Below are 22,429 nucleotides of genomic sequence, written 5' to 3' on the forward strand. Positions count from 1 at the left end.
TTTAACAATGAGAAAACAAGCATGAAGGGGTTAAATAACTTGAATAGAATTACAGAACTGATTAGCTAAAGTTCCGGGATTAATTGGATTAAGGAAAAAAAAAAAAAAAAAAAAAAGGAAGACACAAATAGACCTCAGCTGTGGAGCAAGAATCAAGAATGCAGTAACCTGGATCTACCATATGATTCAGTAATTCCAATTACTGGATATACCCCCAAAAAATAAAAACAGGATTCTAAAGAGATATCTGCATGCTCATGTTTATTGCAGCATTATTCACAGTAGCTAAGATATGGAAACAATTTAAATACTCATCAATAGATGAACGGATAAAGAGGATGTGATATATATATCTATATATCGATATATACAGATAGATAGATATCAGAATGTTATTCAGCCTAGAGAAAGGACACCCTGCCACTTGCAACAACATGGATGGACCTTGAGCATATTATGCTAAATGAGATAAGTGAGACAGAAAGACAAGTACTACATGATATCACTTATATGTGGAATCTAAAAACATGAAACTTTAAATAAAAAAAAGAATAAAATAGTGTTTACCAGGAAACAGTGGGTGGGGGAGATAAGACTGATGTTTAAGGGCACAAACTTGCAATGAGTAGTAAATAATTGACAGAGATTTCATGCACAGTATGAGGACTATAGACAAGAATACTGTACTATAATTATGTACATGATATGTACATTATGATAAATATCACTACAACAGTAATCATATTATAATATTCATGTATCAAAGTAAAAAAAAAAGTACAGTAAGCTGAAAATGAATGGGAGTAAACAGACTCAGTAAGATAGGCTGTGTAGAAAACTTCAACCAGGGGCGCCTGGATGGCCCAGTCAGTTGAGCCTTGATTTCTGCCCAGGTCACGATCCTGGGGTTGAGGGACAGAGCCCTGAATCGGGCTCCACGCAGAGCATGGAGCCTACTTGAGATGTTCTCTCTCTCTCTTTCTCTCTCTCCCTCTCTCTCTGTCCCTCTCCCCTGCTCATGTGCTCTTTATGTCTCTCCAAAATAAAACTAAAAAAACAAAAACAAAAAAACAAAGGAAAACCTCAACTAGGGCAGATAGGGGTGTGAGCTCAAGTATATTTTACCTCTTTTGATCGTTCTTTTCAAGAACGAAAAAATTTGAGCGTATTAAGCTACATATAGCAAAAAGTTGATAGAAAGTAAATGAAAATCCAAAAACAGGAATGAACAGAAGGACATCCTTGAAAACTAACAAGGGCAGTAAATCATTATTTAAGGCTTACTGTTTGTGCCAGATACTGTCATCACACATTTCATCTCTAGGACTACCCTATGAAGTAGGTAGTGTTAGGATTTCTACTTTATAGAAGTCTCAGGACATTACCCAAGGTCACAGAGCTACAAGGATGTGCATGCAGATTGTCAAGTCCATGCTCTAAATTACTATGTTTATATTGCAAAACCCAATGAAATCTTACATTCTTAACAGATAAAGGACAATTTTTCCCACTTAACAGATAAAGGACAACTTTTCCATTCATTACAGTGGGAAAGGTGCATAATGAATATTAAATGAATGCAGATCTATACTGTTCTAAATCACTGTGCTTATGTATTTCTGTATTTCAATAATAGCAGTATTTCTGTATTTCAATAATAGCAGTATTTCTTTCTCTATCAATAATTGTAACCATAACAGTAATGCCAAAGTTCTTTTAAATATTCCTTCCCTTCTACTACATCTTCTACTAGAAGATGTAAGGAAGCAGGTAATCAATAACTTGAAAATTATGCTTGAGGGTTTACTGGGAATACCAATAGACCAAAAAAACATACCATAATAAAATTACAACCAGATTCCTACAAAGTACAGAGAGTCGGGGAAATTAGTCACAACTTCATTGAAAATGACAGCTGGGGCGCCTGGGTGGCGCAGTCGGTTAAGCGTCCGACTTCAGCCAGGTCACGATCTCACAGTCCGTGAGTTCGAGCCCCGCGTCAGGCTCTGGGCTGATGGCTCAGAGCCTGGAGCCTGTTTCCGATTCTGTGTCTCCCTCTCTCTCTGTCCCTCCCCCGTTCATGCTCTGTCTCTCTCTGTCCCAAAAATAAATAAACGTTGAAAAAAAAATTAAAAAAAAAAAAAAAGAAAATGACAGCTAAAATAGATCTTTGCTATTAGCACGGACAATGGAAGTACTTAATAAACTCATTCTACTACAAATATTATATTTTTATGAATACTAAGCTTTGCAGGAAAAAACAGTTCTTAAAATTACAAAGAAACTTTAAATAGTATTTATTAATAAATGCAACAATGACATTGTTTGAGGTAACTTCTTTCATAAAACAAAGACTCATTAATTACATGTCAACAAATAAATCGCTAGTTTATATTGTTTTGAAATATTGACTCTTCCTGTAACTAGTTTTTAAAACATGGAGCACACATGCTCAAAACAAATTGCTAAAAAAGTCAAAGAAATCTGTTAAGAAAATTAAAAGATGAGGGACACTTGGGTGGCTCAGTTAAGCATCCAACTTCAGCTCAGGTCATTATCTCATGGTTCATGAGTTCTAGCCCCTCATCAGGCTCGCTGCTGCCAGCACAGAGCCTGCTTCGGATTCTCTGTCTCTCTCTCTACCCCTCCCTGGCTCACGCTCCCTCTCTCTCAAACACAAACATAAAAAAAAAAAAAAAAGAAAAAGAAAATGAAAACATGAGCCAAAGACTGGGGAAAAAAAATCTGTAAAATACACACAAAGCACTTGTATCCACAATAAAGAACTCTTACAATAAAAAGAATAAAATAAAAACCCTCCAATAAAAATAGGCAAAATATCTGACCAGACATTTCAACAAATAAGATACACTGATGGTAAATACACACATAAAAAGATGCTCAACATCATTAGTCATTAGGGAAATGCAAATTAAAGCCTCAATAAAAAACCACTACATATCTATTATTCAAAAAACTGACAATATCAAGTCTTTCAAAACTGTAGCCAAAGGGCAAATTTGATTATACCTATGTAGGCAACAGAAAAACAAAAATGTTCAAAGCATTTCTAGAGCAGGACACAAAATTTAATAAAAGCATTAAGAATACATCTGGAAAGACTGCTTTAAATTACCCTTTCTATAGCACATGAAAAACTCTCAAAATTTTAATAAATAGAAGTACATGCCATTTTGCAGCAACCTGAAGAAGACTTAAAGAACCAAAAACACTCAAGAAGGTCCAAGTTTGAAGGGTCAGGTTAAACACAGGTGGTAACATCATTAGTAAATCTTTGAGGAGTCTCCAAGGTTAGAAATTTATTTGGGTCTTATAAAATGAAAAAAAAGCCATGAGATGTAGTCTAAGCCTTAGGTAACTACAGGTTATCTTTTGCTTTTTTTTTTCCTACGTTTTTTTTAAATTTTTTTTTTTTTTAACATTTATTCATTTTTTGAGAGACAGAACACAAGCAAGGAAGGGGCAGAAAGAGAGAGGGAGACACAGAATCCAAAGGAGTCTCTAGGCTCTGAGCTGTCAGCACAGAGCCCAATTCAGGACTCAAACCCACAGACTATGAGTTCATGACCTGAGCTGAAGTCGGATGCTCTACAGACTAAGCCAGCCAGGTGTCCCTCCTTTTTTTTTTAAATACTTGAGAGAGAGAGAGAGTGAGAGAGAGAGTGGGCGGCACAGAGAGAAAGAGAGGAGAGAGAGGAGAGAGAGAATCCCAAGCAGGGAGACTAGATCTAATGACCTTGATATCATAACCTGAATGGAAATCAAAAGTTGGGATGCTTCACCACCTGAGCCACCCAGGCACCCCTTTAAGTTTTTTAATATAATTTTTAGAGGAGAGTTACTTTATAGCATAATTGAATGGAAAGTAAAGACTGTTTTGCAACTATTTTTTAAATGAATAATTACCTCTAAAATGAGATTAAGGTTTGTAGTGAGAGCCTGAACACGGTGGAAACCAGCAATCAGGGAAATAGGCAAGAAACCCTGTTCATCCATCTTTCTCCTAAGAAAGAAGTCCCGTTCCAAATTTTCTACACTGAAGTAATATTCACTGAAAAAAAGAAACAAGCAAAAATAAGTAAACATAAGTTTAATTAATTTATTCAATAGGAAACAAAAATATCTATCACTTATATATCAACAGCTTTAAAATTATTTTATTAGTAATATACAGATTTAATACAACATAGATAGAACGTAAATACAAGACCAAAGCCCTACCAAGTTATAATTTCTTATCCATGAGCAGAAAGAAACTTAAAATACTGATTCTCTTCCAAAAAACTAACATTAACTTCTACTTAGATCAACTTTACCTAAGCATAAAGAATTAACCAGCATTTTACTTTAAAACAGTTCAATAACTTTTTTTTTAAATGAGTCAATTAAAGGAAACTTTTTATTGAAAGCTACTTTAACTTGTTTCATTTAAACACTAAATAACAACTAAACACATGTCAACAGATTGCCTTCCAACTTTTCCCACATCACTGAGAACAGCTTTCTTGGAAGTACTCTTTGTGAAGTTTACAGAGTAGATTAGTTTGTTTTGTTTTCTAAATAGACAGGGTAGTGATATTGTTTAATCCTGAATGCTAGCAACCAGTACAAAGCTACTGAGTAAAAACTGAGTGAATACATGAGCACAAGGGTACACACACAATTATATATCTACAAGATCTCCCTGTATCTTTGATGGAGAGAACTATAAAAGACATTTAAGAATGAACAGAATATACAGCTGAACAAGGAATATCTATGATACATGGGGGTACATGGGGTACCATGAGGTACATGGGGAAAAAAATACAGAAAAAGCTAGCTTAGATATTAATCTTCTCTAGGAAAGTAGAGAGAAATGTAAATGGATAAACTGTATGATCAGTAACTATAAGTTCTAAGATACAAAGATAATATGGGTATATTCAATAGTGGCATTTGAGAAACAAGTTTAAAATTACAGCCTCCATGGGGTGCCTGGGTGTCTCAGTGGGTTGAGCATCTGACTTCGGCTCAGGTCATGATCTCATGGCTCACAAGTTCAAGCCTCAAGTCAGGATCTGGGCCAACAGCTCAGAGCCTGGAGCCTGCTTTGGATTCTGTGTCTCTGTCTCTGTCTCTGTCTCTGCCCCTCCCCACTCACGCTTGCTCTCTCTCTCTGTCTCTCAAAAATAAACATTAAAAAAAAATTTTTTTTTAAATTACAGCCTCCATATAGAAAAACAAAAATAGAATTCTAGAGAGAACAAGAGGACAAATGGGGGAAAATGTAGAAAAGAATACAAAAGAAATACATGACATCAGTGATGATATGGCCTACAAGTTAATAATCCTATACTGTTCCCAAATCAGAGACAGTTATCAAAGATCGGTGGCAAATTATGAGAAAGCACACCAACTCATGTATTTAGTAACACAGGGTTACTAACGATACCCTTGAAATATTTAGGTCAAAATCTAACTTTGAAGAAATAATCACCCATAAATGAGAAATGGCTTTGAGCTACTTTTCACTAGGAGAAAAAAATCTTATTTTAGAAATGTAAATACTCAAGTTGTTTCTTTATACTCAGATATTTATCCAGTGATCAAAGCGCAAAGCTCCCTTGGATCAGTGAACTACTACTGACATCTCAGTAACACTAGTAAATCATTTACTTGTTTAAACACTGAAGAAAAAAAATCTTAAATCTTGAAGAAACAAAAATTCTGATTTTGTTATACCTCCAAAAGCCCTTTTCATAGTGCCTGGCATGTGGTGGGCACATCATACACTTCAAAAGTCCTTTTCACAGTACTTGACATAGTGGCACATGATACATATGCTTAAATTCTAAATTTTCACACATTACGACATTTGATTTAGTCACAAGTTAAAACCGTTCTTAGACAAAAACTTCTCTGAATCATTAATAAGATGGTTTTTTATTCTACTTCATGAAAATCTTAGTATCTAAATAAATTCATAAATCACCCTATTACCTATGGTATTTATTTTTTAAACTTCTAATGGGCTACAAACTACTCATCTCTAAATGTGAATGTCAAAAGAGACTGTCCTGGCTAGAAATAATCAAGATCTAAATTTTTAATATTCTGATATAAAAAATGACAATACTTTTTCAGTTAAAATAATTTTAAAAACTCAATCGTCCCTAATACAGTTAAGCCTCTTACTTTCGAAATATATTTAGCATAATTTTCCACAAATGCAAGAAAGTTTTCAGTAACTTCTCAAAGAGAAAAATGTAAACCCTACTCAATGAGCCTATCTATATTAAGTATGAGAAACCTCAAAGAAAACAAAGTCGAAAGCATGACTCCTCCAGAAGTCCACTAATCGAAGAATAACAGTAAAGTGCCATTCTAAACCTGGTACTCTAACATCTGCCAAAAACCCTATTGCTAAAACAGTAACAAGAAAAAAAGGAGTCATGCCCAGTGCTGTGTCTGACATTTTGTTCAGTGTCCTAGGGGACATTATCATGTCCTACCTTAGAAGCTCTGGATTCTACACTGCATGATCAGAAATTTTGTCAACACTGAAGTAGCTCTCTGCTCCTCCCTCACTTGTATGAGCACATTGGAGGCCGATTATCCTGACATGGAGTTGCATATCCACTGTCAGGTCTCAGAAGGGACCTGGCAGCAAGAGTTACAAAAAAGACAGGAATAGTGGTTTGAAGTTGATAGCCACATGCCAGGCACTTTCTGCCCATAAAAAGGCCCTTTTCTTCAGTGTTTGCGTCAACTGTAACAAAAGAAGCAAGAACAAAATAAACAAGTTGCTTCGTATTGTATGTAAGCCAATCAAATCCACCATGAAGACATCCCAGGAAAATGCCTGGATGATGCCGATGAAGAAATTATTTTCTAACAGAGTCAATTTTCTTTCTTAAATAAAGATAGATGTTTTCAAGATACTTAAACCCTTTCAAAAATAGTTTTTCTTTTACTTTGTTAAGGATAAAAAAGTAATCAAATTTCAGCAAACTGGTTATGCCAGTCACTTGAGGACATTTTTTCACCACTATATAAACACACTATATAAATAGGCAAAACATTCTACACAATACTAATATGTACAAGGGTTATTTTTTCTCTTAACGACAATAGAATATTCTCCTAACATCAACTTCAGTACTTCAGAGGGCAACTATTATGAAAACTAGAATAAAAAGTTTGAACTAAAAAAGATCAGGTAGTTCCCCTTCAATATGTGCCACAAAGAAAGAGAACTTAAAAGTTAAAAAACAAACTTAGAATTTTGAAATCATTTGCTAAGTAAAAATATATCTATCACCACTTTTTGTCATTTATGTTCATTTGTGAACTTCAATATAACCACTTATTTGCAAATAATAAGCCAGGCTTCACTTGTTCAACATCAAATATCTATATGGCAATTTTATATTCTTATATTTAATCACTCCTAATATACCATGACAATATTCTTTCAACTAACGCCCTTTAAACAGAGAAATACCTGAATAGTAAACAAAGCAGAAGTCTTATGTAACAACATAAACCAAATATAAATTTTTAAAAAATACTTCGCTAACATTTCCTAGAAAAATAAAAACATAAAATACTATTAAAAATCTACCAATTTTACTAAGAAACGGCTTTAAAATGTATTATAACATATTCACTATCAACGATGTTAAAGTGTGAGGTTACTATCCCATCTGCTATGTCTGATCAACTTACATTTGGCGTTTAATATACTCTTTAAGCAATGTTTCTTCCACAGGATACACCTGTACACCTGTACCATCATCATAGTAATACATCATACTGGTATTAAGTTCTGTTTGAAATGGCTGATCAGTCCTTTCACCATGTTCTCGATAACCATATGAATAATCGAAGTTCACTTGATGTGAATAAAGAGAAAGAAAAGTGATTACAGATTTTTTTTTTTAAAAAGAGAAACAGTTACTATAAAGAAAAATCCAAAGTCAAGTATTTGAAGGGGTAACAATTACAAAACCACCTTAATTATCAGACAAAAAATATTAGTTAAAACATTATATGGGATAGTGGGCAAAACTAACAGATGGCTTGCACACTTTTTGAAACTCTATCTAATTTAACGAAATTCATGTCCTACATCGAGGATTTCCTCTGCCTCGTCCTCTTCCCCGTCCTCGGCCTCTTCCTCGGCCTCGAAACGAACCTCGGATATTACCACCCTCACTTCTCACACTGGAAACTTCATCTTGATCGTCTCTCTTTTCTCTATCACGCCTCCAACCTTTTAAAAACAAAAATATTTTTATACATTCCAATTTGCAACAGTAAATAACATGACAATTTTTATGAAAACATGGCAACTACCCCTCCCCATTTTGTAACAAGTTGTTAGTAACCAGGCATTCTTCAGATAGATAACTAACTTAAGAGAGCTCACAGGAATTGGTCAAAATGTCCCTGGCATGAAAGAGGGTCCACAAAAGTATTGACATAAAGAAAACATTTTGATAAGGAAAATAATATACCAAAAAAAGAAGAGGTCCTTTGTTAAGATGGTACTATTCAAGATTCAAGACGTTCCAAGACTACTGAATGTGCATTATATAAAACTCCTTAAAAAAAAAAAAACAAAAAAAAAACTCCTTAAAAAAGTTTTACAAAATGTTTAAAGAAACATCTCTATTTAAGTAAAACAAATTCCTTTTAAAGAAAAAAAGGAAATGAAAACACAAAACAAACTGAGAGATGATATCTGCAGTACAATATAAGAATTATATCCAGAATACACATAGAATGCACTATCGTGCATGCACACACACACAAACATACACACACACACACACACACACACACACAGTAACTCAGTGGGAAAAATGGCTACAAGATAGGTAGTCAAACAGGAAATGCAAATGGGCAATAAGCAAAAAGTGGTGTTTAGCCTCATCGGTCATGAGAAATGCAAATTAAGACAAAGAATATTTGATCTACCCCAGTCTGACAAATATTTTCAGGTCCTATAATTAATCAAATATTGATCAAGAAGAAAAGGTAGAACATTGTATACAATTAGTGAGAGCAAAGTCAGGCACATCCACTTTGAAAAACAAATTGGAATAATTAAATAAATTTGAAGGTACAAATATCTTAGAGACCAAGGGTTTTGCAAACTTGGTACTACTGACACTTTGAGCCAGCTAACTCTCTAGTGTAGGGGCCTACAGAATGTTTAGCATCAGCCATGACCTCTACCAACTAGATGCCAGTAGCACTCACTCACCACCCCCTCCAAGTTGTGAAAACCAGTATTATCTCCAGACAATGCCAAATGCCCCCTTGGGAGTGGGGGAAAATCATCTCTATTGAGAATCACTGGCCTAGATGTTGCAAATCCTCTTCAATGTATACCCTAATACAGTTTTTTTCAAACACTTCTGCCTCAACCCACAGTAAGCCTTACTGTATATCACACCCTGGAACACACAAATTTTTTGTAATTTAAACACAACTGTCATAAAAATTTTTCTGTGTGAAGAACTCTGAGTCTATCAATTTTTTTGGAAAAACCTGATCATCACCCAGTACACCAATTTCATAATGCACTCATGGGTTGCAGTCTTAAGAAATTACCCCAAAGGGGGCACCTGGGTGGCTCAGTTGGTTAAGTGTCCAACTTCAGCTCAGGTCACGATCTCCCAGTTTGTGGGTTCAAGCCCTGTGTCAGGCTCTGTGCTGACAGCTTGGAGCCTGCTTAGGATTCTGTCTCTCCCTCTCTTTCTACCCCTCCCCCACTCGTGCTGTCTCTGTCTCTCTCTCAAAAAAAAGAAAAGAAAAGAAAAGAAAAGAAAAGAAAAGAAAAGAAAAGAAATTACCCCTAAAGAACTTCTTGTACATGTTTACTGGAAAACATGCATAAAAATGTAAATATTACACTTTAAAAAAACTGAAACAATCCAAATGTCCACCAACAGAAGAGATTTTATCAAATACTGAAATGCCCTTTAGCAGGGGGAAAAAAAAAAAACAAACGTAAGGACTTACAATACACCAACATGCGGGGCGGGGTGCCTGGGTGGCTCAGTCGGTTAAGTGTCCGACTTCAGCTCAGGTCATGATATCACAATTCTGAGTTCGAGCCCATGTCAGGATCTGTGCTGACAGTGCAGAGCCTGGAGCCCTCTTCAAGTTCTGTGTTTCCCTCTCTCTGCCCCTCCCCTGCCCCTGCTCTCTTCTCTCTCAAAAATAAACATTTTAAAAAAATTCTTAAAAAAAGAAAAAAAACAATACATCAATATGCATTAATCTAAGAAAATTAGACTAAAGTTTAAAAATTACTGCCACGAAAAAAAAAATGTACTGTCACAATATGTTAATGGAGTCATACTGAATGTCAGCTTCAAATAAAAATATTCAAACAACAAACATTCAGGTCTTTTTTCTTCTGAGAAGGGAAGCAATGGGATGAAATTGCATGGGGCACACAGAAGTTCAAAGGTAATGGTAATATACGTTTCTAAACTTGGTCCTGAGTCCCCAGTGTTCATTTTATGTTTGTTCTTTACAACCCTGTTTTCTTATACGCCCAATATTTAATAAGTAAAATATATTATGAATATATATTACTTTTTGAATAAAATATTAAAGTGATACATATGAGAAACTGATACAAAGGCAAAAAAAGGTCAGTTTTTCTGTAGAAAGTTTCATAATTTTAAAGTCATTTTTGTGGACAATTGAGTAAATATAACTAGGTTTTAGAAGATACTAGGGAATTACTGTGGTTTTTCCTAGGTGCTGCATTTTCTTTGAATATCAGTGCTGAAGTGTCATGATTATCTGCAAGTTACTTTCAAATAATGCAACAAATAGAGGAATTAAATACAGCAAAATTACTAAATCTAGGTTGTGGTTAGACAGGTATTCACTATACAATTCTTTCAACTTCTGTGTGTTTAAAGTATTCCAAAACATAATTGGAAACTTTTGAGTGGTATTATGTTTGTAAATTTTCTTAAGCCTTCCCCATTCACAGGACAACATGTATGCTTTTAAAATTATCAGACTTAAGGGGTACCTGAGTGGCTCAGCCAGTTAAGTGTCTGACTTCGGCTCAGGTCATGATCAGACGGCTTTGTGAGTCCGAGCCCTACACCAGGCACTGTGCTGACAGCTCAGAGCCTGGAGCCTGCTTTGGATTCTATGTCTCCCTCTCTCTCTGTCCCTTTCCCGCTCATGCTCTGTGTGTGTGTCTCTCTCTCAAAAATAAACTTAAAAAAATTCTTTTTAATTTTAAATTATCAGACTTAAGATTTCAGAAACCTATAAAACCAAATGCTCATCTAATTGTTGCTACATATTCTCCTCCTGTCCTCCTCGGCTTTCTGAGATGTGAGAAATCCCATTGAAATAATGTATCTGGGAAATGAAAGACTGATGAGACAGTTTATAATGGATAAGACTAACAATACCTGAACCAACTCAAACTTAATACAACTAAAAGTGAAACACCTAATTTTTTCTTACTGCTGTAAGAAATACACATTCAGAAGTAGTCCTACCAAAACAAAAATAAACCTGAATCTAATCAAACCTTAAAAATTATATCCAGAAAAGACACAAGAATGTGTTAAAAAAAATATAACAAAGCAATCAGCAAGTCCAAAATATGGAAAATTCCAGAAGACATATGACCTAACAAATAGCAAAGGAATGAAACATTACTGATGAAAATACAAAATGGTACAACCAATTTGGAAAACAATTTGACGATTTATTTTAAAGTCAAATATGCACTCATCCTACCACCTAATAATCCACTCCTAGGTGTTTACCTGAGAAACTAAAACACATGCCCAAAGACTTGTACACAAATGTTCATAGCAGCATTACTCATAATAGCCAAAAACTAGAAACAAGCCAAATGTCCATGTGTAAATGAATGGATACAGGGGGATATCCATTCAAGAGAAAACTATTCTGAAATAAAGAGGTAGAAACTACTGATAAATGGAACAATACTGACAAGTCTGAAAAACATGCTGAGCAAAAGGAGACATAAGAGTTCATAACGTACATTGTATAGTTCAAAATTTATATAAAACCATAGAAAAGGCAAATCTAACCTGACAGAAAGTAGACTCATAGCTGGGAGAAGTGACAGTAATGTAAATGTATTTTATATGCATATAATTTATAGCTCAGTAAAGCTGGCTTTTTTAAAAGGACACAGATACCACCCATAAGAGGCTCCCACCAGCCAAATCTGGGATAATCTGAGTATCAAACTAAATAATCATGGTAATGGATTATAATACATTGAAAAAATAAGAAGCCATAAATCCATACCGGTAATAAGGGAAGTCATTCCTTATAGTGGAATGTCAACTAATAAATACAGAAGTAATGATGCAGTAAGAAAAATCAGCAATTGCAATATGGTAATAATTGAATCAGGTAAGAATCATCAATGGAAACTAAAGCTCATGAGAAAAGTCTGATGAGAAACTGGGTATTTTCAAAGTTTCAAAATCTCTCTCACAAATTACATATTAATTACAAAGGAGAAAAAAGCATCTTGACAGTAAAGAAGCCTAGAGTACATCATCTTAACCCAGGGCTCAAAGTTAATATCAGCAATAAGATAAACAAGATCATGTGCATTTCCATGCAATGAGAAGAAAATCATTTAACTTCTGCAGTATTCCTGCCAAAAATTCATAACCCAAATCCAATCATGAGGAAACACCAGAAAACCCAAAGTGAGAGATATCTACCACCTGTCACAAAATCTTCAGAAAAAAAAAAATCAGTGTCATCAAAGACAAAAGCAGAAGAACCGTTCCAGATTAATGGAGACTAAAGAGAACAGATGACTAAAAGCAATGTTTGATCTCAGATTAGATCCTGGAAAGGAGGGAGAAAAAAAACTGAAAAAGACATTATGGGGAAAATCTGCCTGTGTACAGTCACACTGCATTACTGTTCTTAAGATATACACTCTGAAGGAACTTAGTGTTAAAAGAGGCACAATGTCTGCAACTTATTTTTAAGTAGTTTATACTATACATGGCTATTAAAATTATAAAAATTAAGACTAAGTTCATTAGTGTCAAAATTTTTTCCTTTAGAATGTAACTTACTTCGTGTATCATTTCTCCTATTGTTATGTGATGATTTACTTGCTTCAGGCTGACATCTTGAGGTGTTTCGGGATCCTGGTCTTTCTTGACTGTCTGGTCTTACATCATCTAAGTGGAGTGGTACCCATTTGTGCTTATTAGCTTGAAAAAAACAAAATAAAATCGTTTAATGACAATGCACAATTTTCATTAAAGCTTTGCAATTCTGAATGGACTCTAAGGTTTAATTAAACAGAAGACTTTGTCCTTAAATGTTCTTGTAGAGAACCAAAATAATTTTCTTCTTCTCACAAAGCTCCTTAATAAACTTGTCTGCGCAAACATTTCTAAAGTTCATGTGAAAAGCCACTTAATGGAGTATCCTTAGAACTTTTACTTTCAAACAAAATGCTCACTCTTCTGTTTAATTCTGATGAAAAAGCTCCTCAAAAATAGTTAAGTGTAATACAATACTCCTAATACTTGACTCTCAGGCTTCAGAATGGGGTATATCCGGTAAGACATTATAATGAACACACTGGAAAGTTTGGCTGGTAATTCAAAACATTCAGTTTCAAGTCACTGTCTAAAATATTGATTTATCTAGATTACTACGAATGAAAGAGGTTTTTCAAAATTAGAGTATAAAATCTGTCTAACTACTTAATAAATCTTTTTATAGCTACTATACATTTTCCTAACCTAAGAGAGGCAATTTAACTTCTCTGGTTGAATACATGATACTGTAATTGTTACACTGTGGTGAAATTCTGAAGATTACCTAATTCATGGAATCCACAGTTAAGGTTTCTAAATGTTTAGTCTTTTGCTCAATATATATTTTTGACTAAACAAGACTCATGTGCAAAGGAAAAACTACCAAGGTAATTAAAGGAAAAGGAATTATCAGTATGCAACTAAAGTACTGATTTCCTATAAATCCTTCAAACTGTGGACAGACAAGGAAGAGGAATATGAAAGATCTTTAAAAAAAAAAAATCTATCTGAATTCTATACTATAAATTCTATCAGTGAGTCTCTCTGGTATAAAAAAGCCCTTCCTCTGAAGATTAAAAAAAACAAAACAAACAAACAAAAAAACACCTGTGTGCTCTAAAGAGAGTCAATTCACGACTTGATTAAATGAATTTAAATATAAAAACCTGGATTTTAGTGTTTGCTGATCAGTTTTAATTGAAGTGATTAACAAGACAATTTTAAAGCAGGATGACAGGTCTGTCATCTGTATGAATTCCAGGAAGTCAAAAAGACTTACCTATCTGAGAAGTATGAAAAAGCTAAGTGATAAACTTGTTTAAGAAACTGGGAAATTTTTTCCTAACATGTCTGTCCTGTTGTCAACCACTTTTAAGCAATTAGCCTTGGCTCATCATATCACGTAAGGCTAATTAATATGCTTACCCTGCAGCTAAGGATTAGATACTCATTTAAAAAAGAATTCAAAAAATAAACAAACTTAAAAAAGCATTCAATGTATGGGAGATTGTTTAATTCATTATTAAAGAAATTGACTGGAAACACTTCATAAAATGTCCCCTCCCATGCCACACTACCACCAAGAATTAAAACGCTTTAATGGCTTCCCATGGCACTCAAAATAAAACGCTAATTCCAAGTGACGAAAGCCCTGCACAATGTGGACCAACATCTCCTGCCCCTTTTCCCAATGTTCATCTTGTTTCAGCTACTGACCTTTCAACAGTTTAAAGAACTTTTCTGCCTAAAGCCCTGTGAAGACACTTTTACTTAGGCTCAGAACACTCAATGAGTATATGCTTTTACAAAGCAGTTAAATCATAATCTGTCCCTAGATACAGGAAAAGTTGCATACAAATATGTAAAAGGATACAAGGACAGTATTTTTTCTTCTAAGTGTAATTTAATGGAGAGATGCTATGAAAAAAAAAAAAAAAAAAAAAAGTTGACCAAAACTGAAAATAGGGAGCAGTTCCAATGCAAATTTAAGAAACAATTATCATACAATTTTTAAGAAATATATCTTAAAAATATCTATCTATACCCATTTCTATAAGTGCAACTTCATTCTATACCTACATAAAGTACAAGTAAAATGAAAAAAGGAATAGTTTAAGAATATTACAAAAGCAAATCAGTTACCATTGCAGATGGTATCCTGAAGAAATCCAAAATACCTATTGGTGACTACTAGGAATCAATTGATTAAATACAATTCTTCATTATTACAACTTTCCTCACAAAATTAAAATCAAAATGAAGATATGAATTAACCTCTCTTTCATTAACTACTTGAATGAGCCTCATTCTCAGTGAGATCTTCACCAGGACCATCTAACTTAAAATAGTCAGGACATGGAAAAAATGTAAGTGTCCATTGACAGATGAATGGATAAAGGAAACGTGGTGGATAAATATACAACTGAATACTATTCAGCCATGAGAGAGGATATCCTGCCATTTGCAACAACATGGATGGATCTTGCAGGCATTATGCTAAGTGAAATAAGCCAGAAAGACTGACTTACATGTGGAATCTAAAAAAGCTGAATTCACAGAAACAGAACAAATTGGTGGCTGCTGGGGATAGGGGAAATGAGTGAAGGTGATCAAAAGTACAAACTTCCAGTTATAAGACAAATAAGTTCTGGAGATATACTATACAGCATGGTGACTATAGTTATTAATGCTGTATTGTATATTTGAAAGTTGCTAAGAGACTAGATCTTAAAAGTTCTCATCATAAGAAAAAAACAAAACAAAACATTGTGACTGGGAGGTGATGGATGTGAACTAAAATTGTGGAGGGGTGCATGGGTGGCTCAATCAGTTGAGCCTCTGGCTTTAGCTCAGGTCATGATCTTGCAGTTTGTGGGTCAGAGCTCCACTTTGGGCTGACAACGTGGAGCCTGGAGCCTGCTTCGGATTCTGTGTCTCCCTCTCTCTGCGCCCCTCCCCCACTCATGCTCTGTCTCTCTCTCTCTCTCTCTCTCAAAAATAAATAGACATTAAAAAAAATTTTTTTTAATAAAATAAAATTGTGGAAATCATTTCACAATATATACATACATCAAATCATTGTGTTATATACCTTAAACTAATACAATGTTATTTTATCAATTATATCTCAATAAAACTGGTGGAAAAAGTGGACATTATAGATGAACTAACCTCTCTTTCGTTGATTACTTGACTGAGCCTCATCCTCACTGGCATTTTCACCAGGACCATCTAATTTTGTTTCCCGGCTTTCTTTGCTCTCAGTGTTAATTCTCTTTTCAACCTTGTCTTCTCTTTCTTTTCTATTTTGTAGCTTCTTATTTCCTTGGCTGATGACACTCTGACTCTGCAAAAAGTTTTCTGAATGAAATCATTTTCATGCACAATTTCTCTAACATATCTAAAAAACTGTGGTAATAAACCTTTTCTAAATACTGCAAAACAAATGACAATTTTATTGAAAATAAAACTACTTTTCAAAAGACACTGTTAAAAGTCAAGCCACAGATTGGGAAAAAATATTTGCTAAGTATTTGATAAAGCACTTGGATCCAAAATATATAATGACCTCTCAAAATGCTATCATAAGAAAACAACTCAAATTTTCAAAAAATGGGCTACAATTGAACACACTCCAACAAAAAGTTATACTGATAGCAAATATAAATGGAAAGGTGCTTGGCATCATTAGTCAAAGAAATGCAAATTAAAACTAGAATGTGATACCACCACACACCTAATAGAAACAGATTAAAAGACTGACTCTATGGAATATTTGTGAAGGTGTGACACAAGTTGAATTCTCATACACTGAGTATTAGGGGAATGAAGTTTGGTAGTTCCTGCAAAGGCTAAACACATAGCAACCATACAATCCAGCTATTCTACCTTGGTATTTACTCAAGAAAAATGAAAGCATATATCCATGCAAAATTTTGTACACAAATGTTTATAGAGCAGCTTTATTTGTAACAGCCCCAAATTGGAATCAACACAAATGTCCATCCATAGATGAATAGACAAGCAGCATTCCATTCATAAAATGAAATACTACTTGGCAATAAAAAGGAATGAACTACAGGTACTCGTTAATGACATAAATAAATCTCAAAATAATTAAGTGAAAACTGGGGGAAAAAGGAGTCCTATTCTAGGACTCTCTATTTATGTAAAATTGTAAGAGATGCAAATTAACTATAAGTGACAAAAAGCATATCAGTGGTTGCCAGGAATGATGAGGGGAATGTGACAGGGAGAATTACAAAGGAGTGTGAGGAAGCTTTTGGGGTAATGGTTAAGCCTATTATCTTGATTTTGGTGATGGTTTCACAGGTCAAGACTTATCAAGTTGTATACTTCATGTGCAGTTTATTATATGTCACTCACTAAGCTGTTTAAATTAATGTATATTATCTACAACTGTAAGCTAATACTGCACAAAATACAAATAGCAAAGTGTACAGTGTCAAATGAAAACATGTAACCAGATAACCATATATGCTACCACTCCTCTAAAAAGTCCTTTGATAGGGGTGCCTGGGTGGCTCAGTCAGTTGAGTGTCCAACTCCAGCTCAGGTCATGATCTTGCGGTTCGTTGAGTTCGAGCCCTGCATCAGGCTCTGCGCTGACAGCTCAGAGCCTGGAGCCTGCTTCCAAATCTGTGTTTCCCTCTCTCTCTGTCCCTCTCCCCCTCACGCTCTGTGTCTTTCTCTCAAAAATAAACAAACGTTAAAAAAATGTTTTTGGGGCGCCTGGGTGGCTCAGTCGGTTGAGCGTCCGACTTCAGCTCAGGTCACGATCTCATGGTCCATGAGTCTGAGCCCTGCGTCAGGCTCTGGGCTGACAGCTCAGAGCCTGGAGCCTGCTTCTGATTCTGTGTCTCCCTCTCTCTCTGCTCCTCCCTGTTCATGCTCTGTCTCTCTCTGTCTCAAAAATAAATAAATGTTAAAAAATAAAAAAAAATTAAAAAAATGTTTTTAAGTCCTTTGATAAAGTATCTCAGAACCATCTTTTAGAGTTTCTTTCATAGTTTAAATTAAAAATCCATTCACTGAACACTTCCTGATTTGATACAATATATATATGCATATGATGCATATGTGTATATATAATTAGCCCTTCAATACATATTGAAGATCATAAATACACATATAGCAAATTCTGAAACAAAATGGGCTTCAATTTAGTCTCATATTAAAAACTAATCTCTTTAATTGTAGTCACTACATAAAAATAACAGCATGGTACCCACCCCTTCTAAATCGAAGATTACCTCCTGAGAATACAATCAAATGAAGGCAATGTGATGAATAAAATCAGGTATCTGAAAAATGGGTTAGACTATAAAAAGGATGGCTGCTAAGTTTTCAGCATTTCTTTATTAATGTAATTCTCCACATTTGAAATAAAATTCTGCATGTTGAAATGAGAATATTTTCCCTTTATGAAGGAAAAAACCTTAAAATAATACTCACTCCAGTGTTCACTAATTCACTTGGCGTTGGCCAATTCGCCATATCGCTGAAATCACTAGCCTAAGAAGTAATAAATAAGTGTTACATCTGCAAATTAGAAATCTTAAGTAGAAAAAATATTCTCTAAAAGTGAAGGCGACTGTAAAAAATCACCTATATACAATTACATGCAGGCATTTGCCAAATTAACTCAAAATCTTCTCCAAACAACAGAACACTGCAATAACAATGCTTGGGTCTTATCCAACTTCTAGCACTATTTAATGACACTGAGACTAGATTGATAAATATAGAATAACAGAATAACAAAAATATACAGGATTTGCACAAAGGCCACAATTCTCTAATATATTAGCTTTAACCTAACATCAATGATACAACTAGAAGAAAAGTACATAATAATCTAAGAGTTTCTAACATACCAATTTTCAACATCAATATAGCTAAGAACTATTTCATGTAAAAACATACCTTGTTGGATTTCTTTGTCTTGAGTTTTCCTGCTTTTATAATTTTGGGGGAACTGAGCTCTAAAAAAAAATTTAAAAAAATACACAGAATTGTTTTTACAATCACTTCATTTGATATATTTAACAAAATAAGTATCATATCAATTTCAGTAAGCCAGTGTTGTCATCATTTCCAACAAAATCCAAAGTTCTGATACTGAAACTCTTAACAAGAAATCAACTACAGTTCAAGAATAGATTCAAATTTGTTTTCAGTGTTCAAATCAAAAGAAATATCAAGGTTTACTTAACCTGAACTGATAGACCAATCCTTTCACAGAGGAAAACATGAAAAAATTAGAAATATAACATGTTTTCATAAAGTAGTAACTTACTTCCCAAAGGGATGGATACATTTTGCTATACAAGTCATACATTGACATTCATCAAGAAGCATCCAGAAAATAAGTCAGAAGACTTCAAACTATTTGTGCTTGCAAACAAACAAGATTAGCAACCATAATAGGTTGTATGTAGATAAAGTCATAAAAAATAGAACAGGTCTCTGTAAAAGTTTGTATAAGACTATCATGGTACTGGGGCACCTGGGTGGCTGTCAGAGCAGACCCTGCTTGGGATTCTCTCCCTCCCTCTCTCTCTGCCCCTCCCCACTCACACACTCTCTCTCAAAGTAAACAAACAAACTTAAAAAAAAAAAAAAAAAAAGACTATCATGGTATCACCACTTGTCCCTATTTTGAATAAGACAGTGGTTGACAATGAAATAAATACATAAATAAAGAGAGATAGAGAAAGACTTACTCTCTAAATGAAGCTTTACAACTGTTTTTTAGTCTGGTTCGTTACTTAGCCAAGATGACCAGATGGCGTATCACCTAGCTAAACATGATCTAAAGTAAATATTGAAAAGTAGAATAAACTTGGTGTGCACAGAAAACACAATAATACAGCAAAACATGAATTCATAAAATCATAGCAATGACCAATTCATAGAATAAAATGAAGCAATCTTTCAGTTAAAACCCAGAAGCAGATTTTAAAAAGATACAGAGTACTTTTCAAAGGAAGAGAGATGAAGGATGAAGATATCGCAAGGGATGAAAATACAGGAATCTTGAATATTAAAGTAATTCTATTCCTAAAGCAGAATAATGAGTACATAGGTACATGTATGTGCACGTATATACATATTTATAAATGGGCATAAAGATAAAATATTTCATTAAGAAAAATTACCAAAAAATGAGGGCAGGAAAACAAAGAACAATATTTGCCTGAACGCCATCCAGAATTTGACTGGAGTATGTTCTACATATACCATGTATATTTTATGAAAGTTATACAATATCGGGGCAGCTGAGTGGCTCAGTCGGTTAAGATTCCGACTTTGGCTCAGGTCCTGATCTACAGTTTGTGAGTTCAAGCCCTGCATCAGGTTCTGCATTGACAATGTAGAGCCTGCTTAGGGATTCTCCCTCTCTTTCTGCCCCTCCTCAAATTGGGTGCACTCACGTGCGCACATTCTCGCTCAAACTCAAAAACGTAAATAAAAGAAAGTTATACAGTATAGAACATTTGGGGGACTTCCCTCAACAAAGTGGAAAAAAAATGTCCCAAAATATTGCTATATTAAGTAACTTAAGTGCCTGGAAGTTACAAAATAAAGCTTTATACAAAATATTTGATGTAAAGTAGTAAGGGACAGGCCACACAAGAAGGTTTCATTTAGTTTTACTATAAATCAATTAGATATTAATAATCACAAAATTAAGGTCAGAAATTAAAGATAAAAATTATTCTGGAGATGCCTGGGTGGCTCAGTTGGTTAGGCATCCAACTTCGGCTCAGGTCATGATCTCACGGTTAGTGGATTCAAGCCCCATGTCGGGCTCTGTGCTGACAGCTTAGAGCCTGGAGCCTGCTTCAGATTCTGTGTCTACCTCTCTCTCTGCCCTCCCCCAGCTCGCACTCTGTCTCTGTCTCTCAAAAATGAACGTTAAAAATAATTTTTTTTAATTATTCTGACTACATAAAAATAAACTTTTTAACTTTAATATTAAATGACACAAATTATTAACAAAATTTTTAAAAATACTTAAACACAACAGAGTTAATAATCTATTGATTTAAAAACCGGGGGGCCTGGGTGGCTCAGTCGGTTGAGCATCTGACTTCGGTTCAGGTCATGATCTCATGCCCTGTGAGTTGGAGTCCCGCATCGGGCTCTATGCTGACAGCTCAAAACCTGGAGCCTGCTTCGGATTCTGTGTCTCCCTCTCTCTCTGCCCCTCCCCCACTCATACTCTTCTTTCTTCCTCAAAAATAAACGTTAAAAAAATTTTTTTTATTTAACCATGTATAAATAAAAATAAAAACCAGTACAGTTCCATACTCTACTCAGACAATGATTATAAGCTCTACTTAAAAGTGAGTAAGTTGGGAATATTTATTTCTTTGAACATTTAAAAAAAATTTTTTTTTTAATTTTTTTAACGTTTATTCATTTTTGAGACACAGAGAGAGACAGAGCATGAGCAGAAAAGGGGCAGAGAGAGAGGGAGACACAGAATCTGAAGCAGGCTGCAGGCTCTGAGCTGTCAGAACAGAGCCTAACGTGGGGCTCAAACTCACAAACTGCGAGATCATGACCTGAGCCGAAGTCGGACACTCAACCGACTGAGCCACCCAGGCACCCCAGAATATTTAAAAAAATTTTAAGAGACATTGATTTCAGCATATTCTTTTGGACTCAGAATTTTGAATTTTTGTTTAAATTTTAAGCTCTCAACTTTAATTCCTCCTCAGGAAATATAATGGGAAAGCTTACATTTAACCCTGGGGAATTAATAATGCTTACATTTTAATGTTGTACCTTTATGTACACATTGTAATTGGGATGTTTATGTACATGTTATCAATGTAATAATTTAATCACAAAGTATCTGACAAACTATGTTAGCCACTCTGGAAAAGGAAACAGTGATTTCTTAACATTTGTTACTAAACAGTCCTTATGAATTAATTTACTTTTCCAAGAGGAAGACTTTCCCAGAACATTCCTGTTCCCAAGTCCTCCCATGGAAATAGTAAGTTTCCTGATTAATGAGTTTAGGAAAATAAACAGAACCTACCAAATCAGTACCTTTCCTCTTTTTCCTTTAGGAACTAGCTGTCCACAAAAAGCAAGTATTGTAGTTTGCTTTTTAAATTTTTTTTAAAATTTATTTTAGAGAGAAAGAGAGAAAGATCACATGAAGGGGGAGAGAGGGAGGGAAAGGGAGACAGACAGAATCCCAAGCAGGCTCCTCGCTCAGAGCGCATCAGGGAAAGGGGGGTGGGGCCTCAATCCTATGACCCCAAGATCACCATCTGAGC

General features: G+C 34.7%; 1 protein-coding gene across 14 annotated transcripts in view; it reads right to left on the reverse strand.

Moving 5' to 3' along the window:
• LARP1B (La ribonucleoprotein 1B) overlaps positions 1 to 22,429 on the reverse strand; it is a 127,852-nt gene that overhangs the window by 97,586 nt on the left and 7,837 nt on the right. For 12 of the 14 annotated variants that reach the window (XR_008421679.1, XM_019419351.2, XM_019419319.2 and 9 more), the window contains exons 2-8: positions 19,056 to 19,114; positions 18,585 to 18,644; positions 16,281 to 16,455; positions 13,134 to 13,274; positions 8,135 to 8,278; positions 7,732 to 7,897; positions 3,928 to 4,072 (exon numbers count right to left, since the gene is read on the reverse strand). Coding sequence is in view for 13 of the 14 variants with exons in the window: in XM_019419319.2 (XP_019274864.2) it covers positions 3,928 to 4,072; positions 7,732 to 7,897; positions 8,135 to 8,278; positions 13,134 to 13,274; positions 16,281 to 16,455; positions 18,585 to 18,644; positions 19,056 to 19,114 (890 nt within the window). In the remaining variant the exon portion in view is untranslated. Of the gene's footprint in view, positions 1 to 3,927; positions 4,073 to 7,731; positions 7,898 to 8,134; positions 8,279 to 13,133; positions 13,275 to 16,280; positions 16,456 to 18,584; positions 18,645 to 19,055; positions 19,115 to 19,855; positions 19,945 to 22,429 lie in introns of all 14 variants that reach the window. The other 2 variants (XM_019419342.2, XM_019419303.2) reach the window with 2 other exon arrangements.

The sequence above is a fragment of the Panthera pardus genome, unplaced genomic scaffold (genome assembly GCF_024362965.1).
Source record: "Panthera pardus isolate Hobbes unplaced genomic scaffold, ASM2436296v1 HiC_scaffold_13, whole genome shotgun sequence".
Lineage (NCBI taxonomy): Eukaryota > Metazoa > Chordata > Mammalia > Carnivora > Felidae > Panthera > Panthera pardus.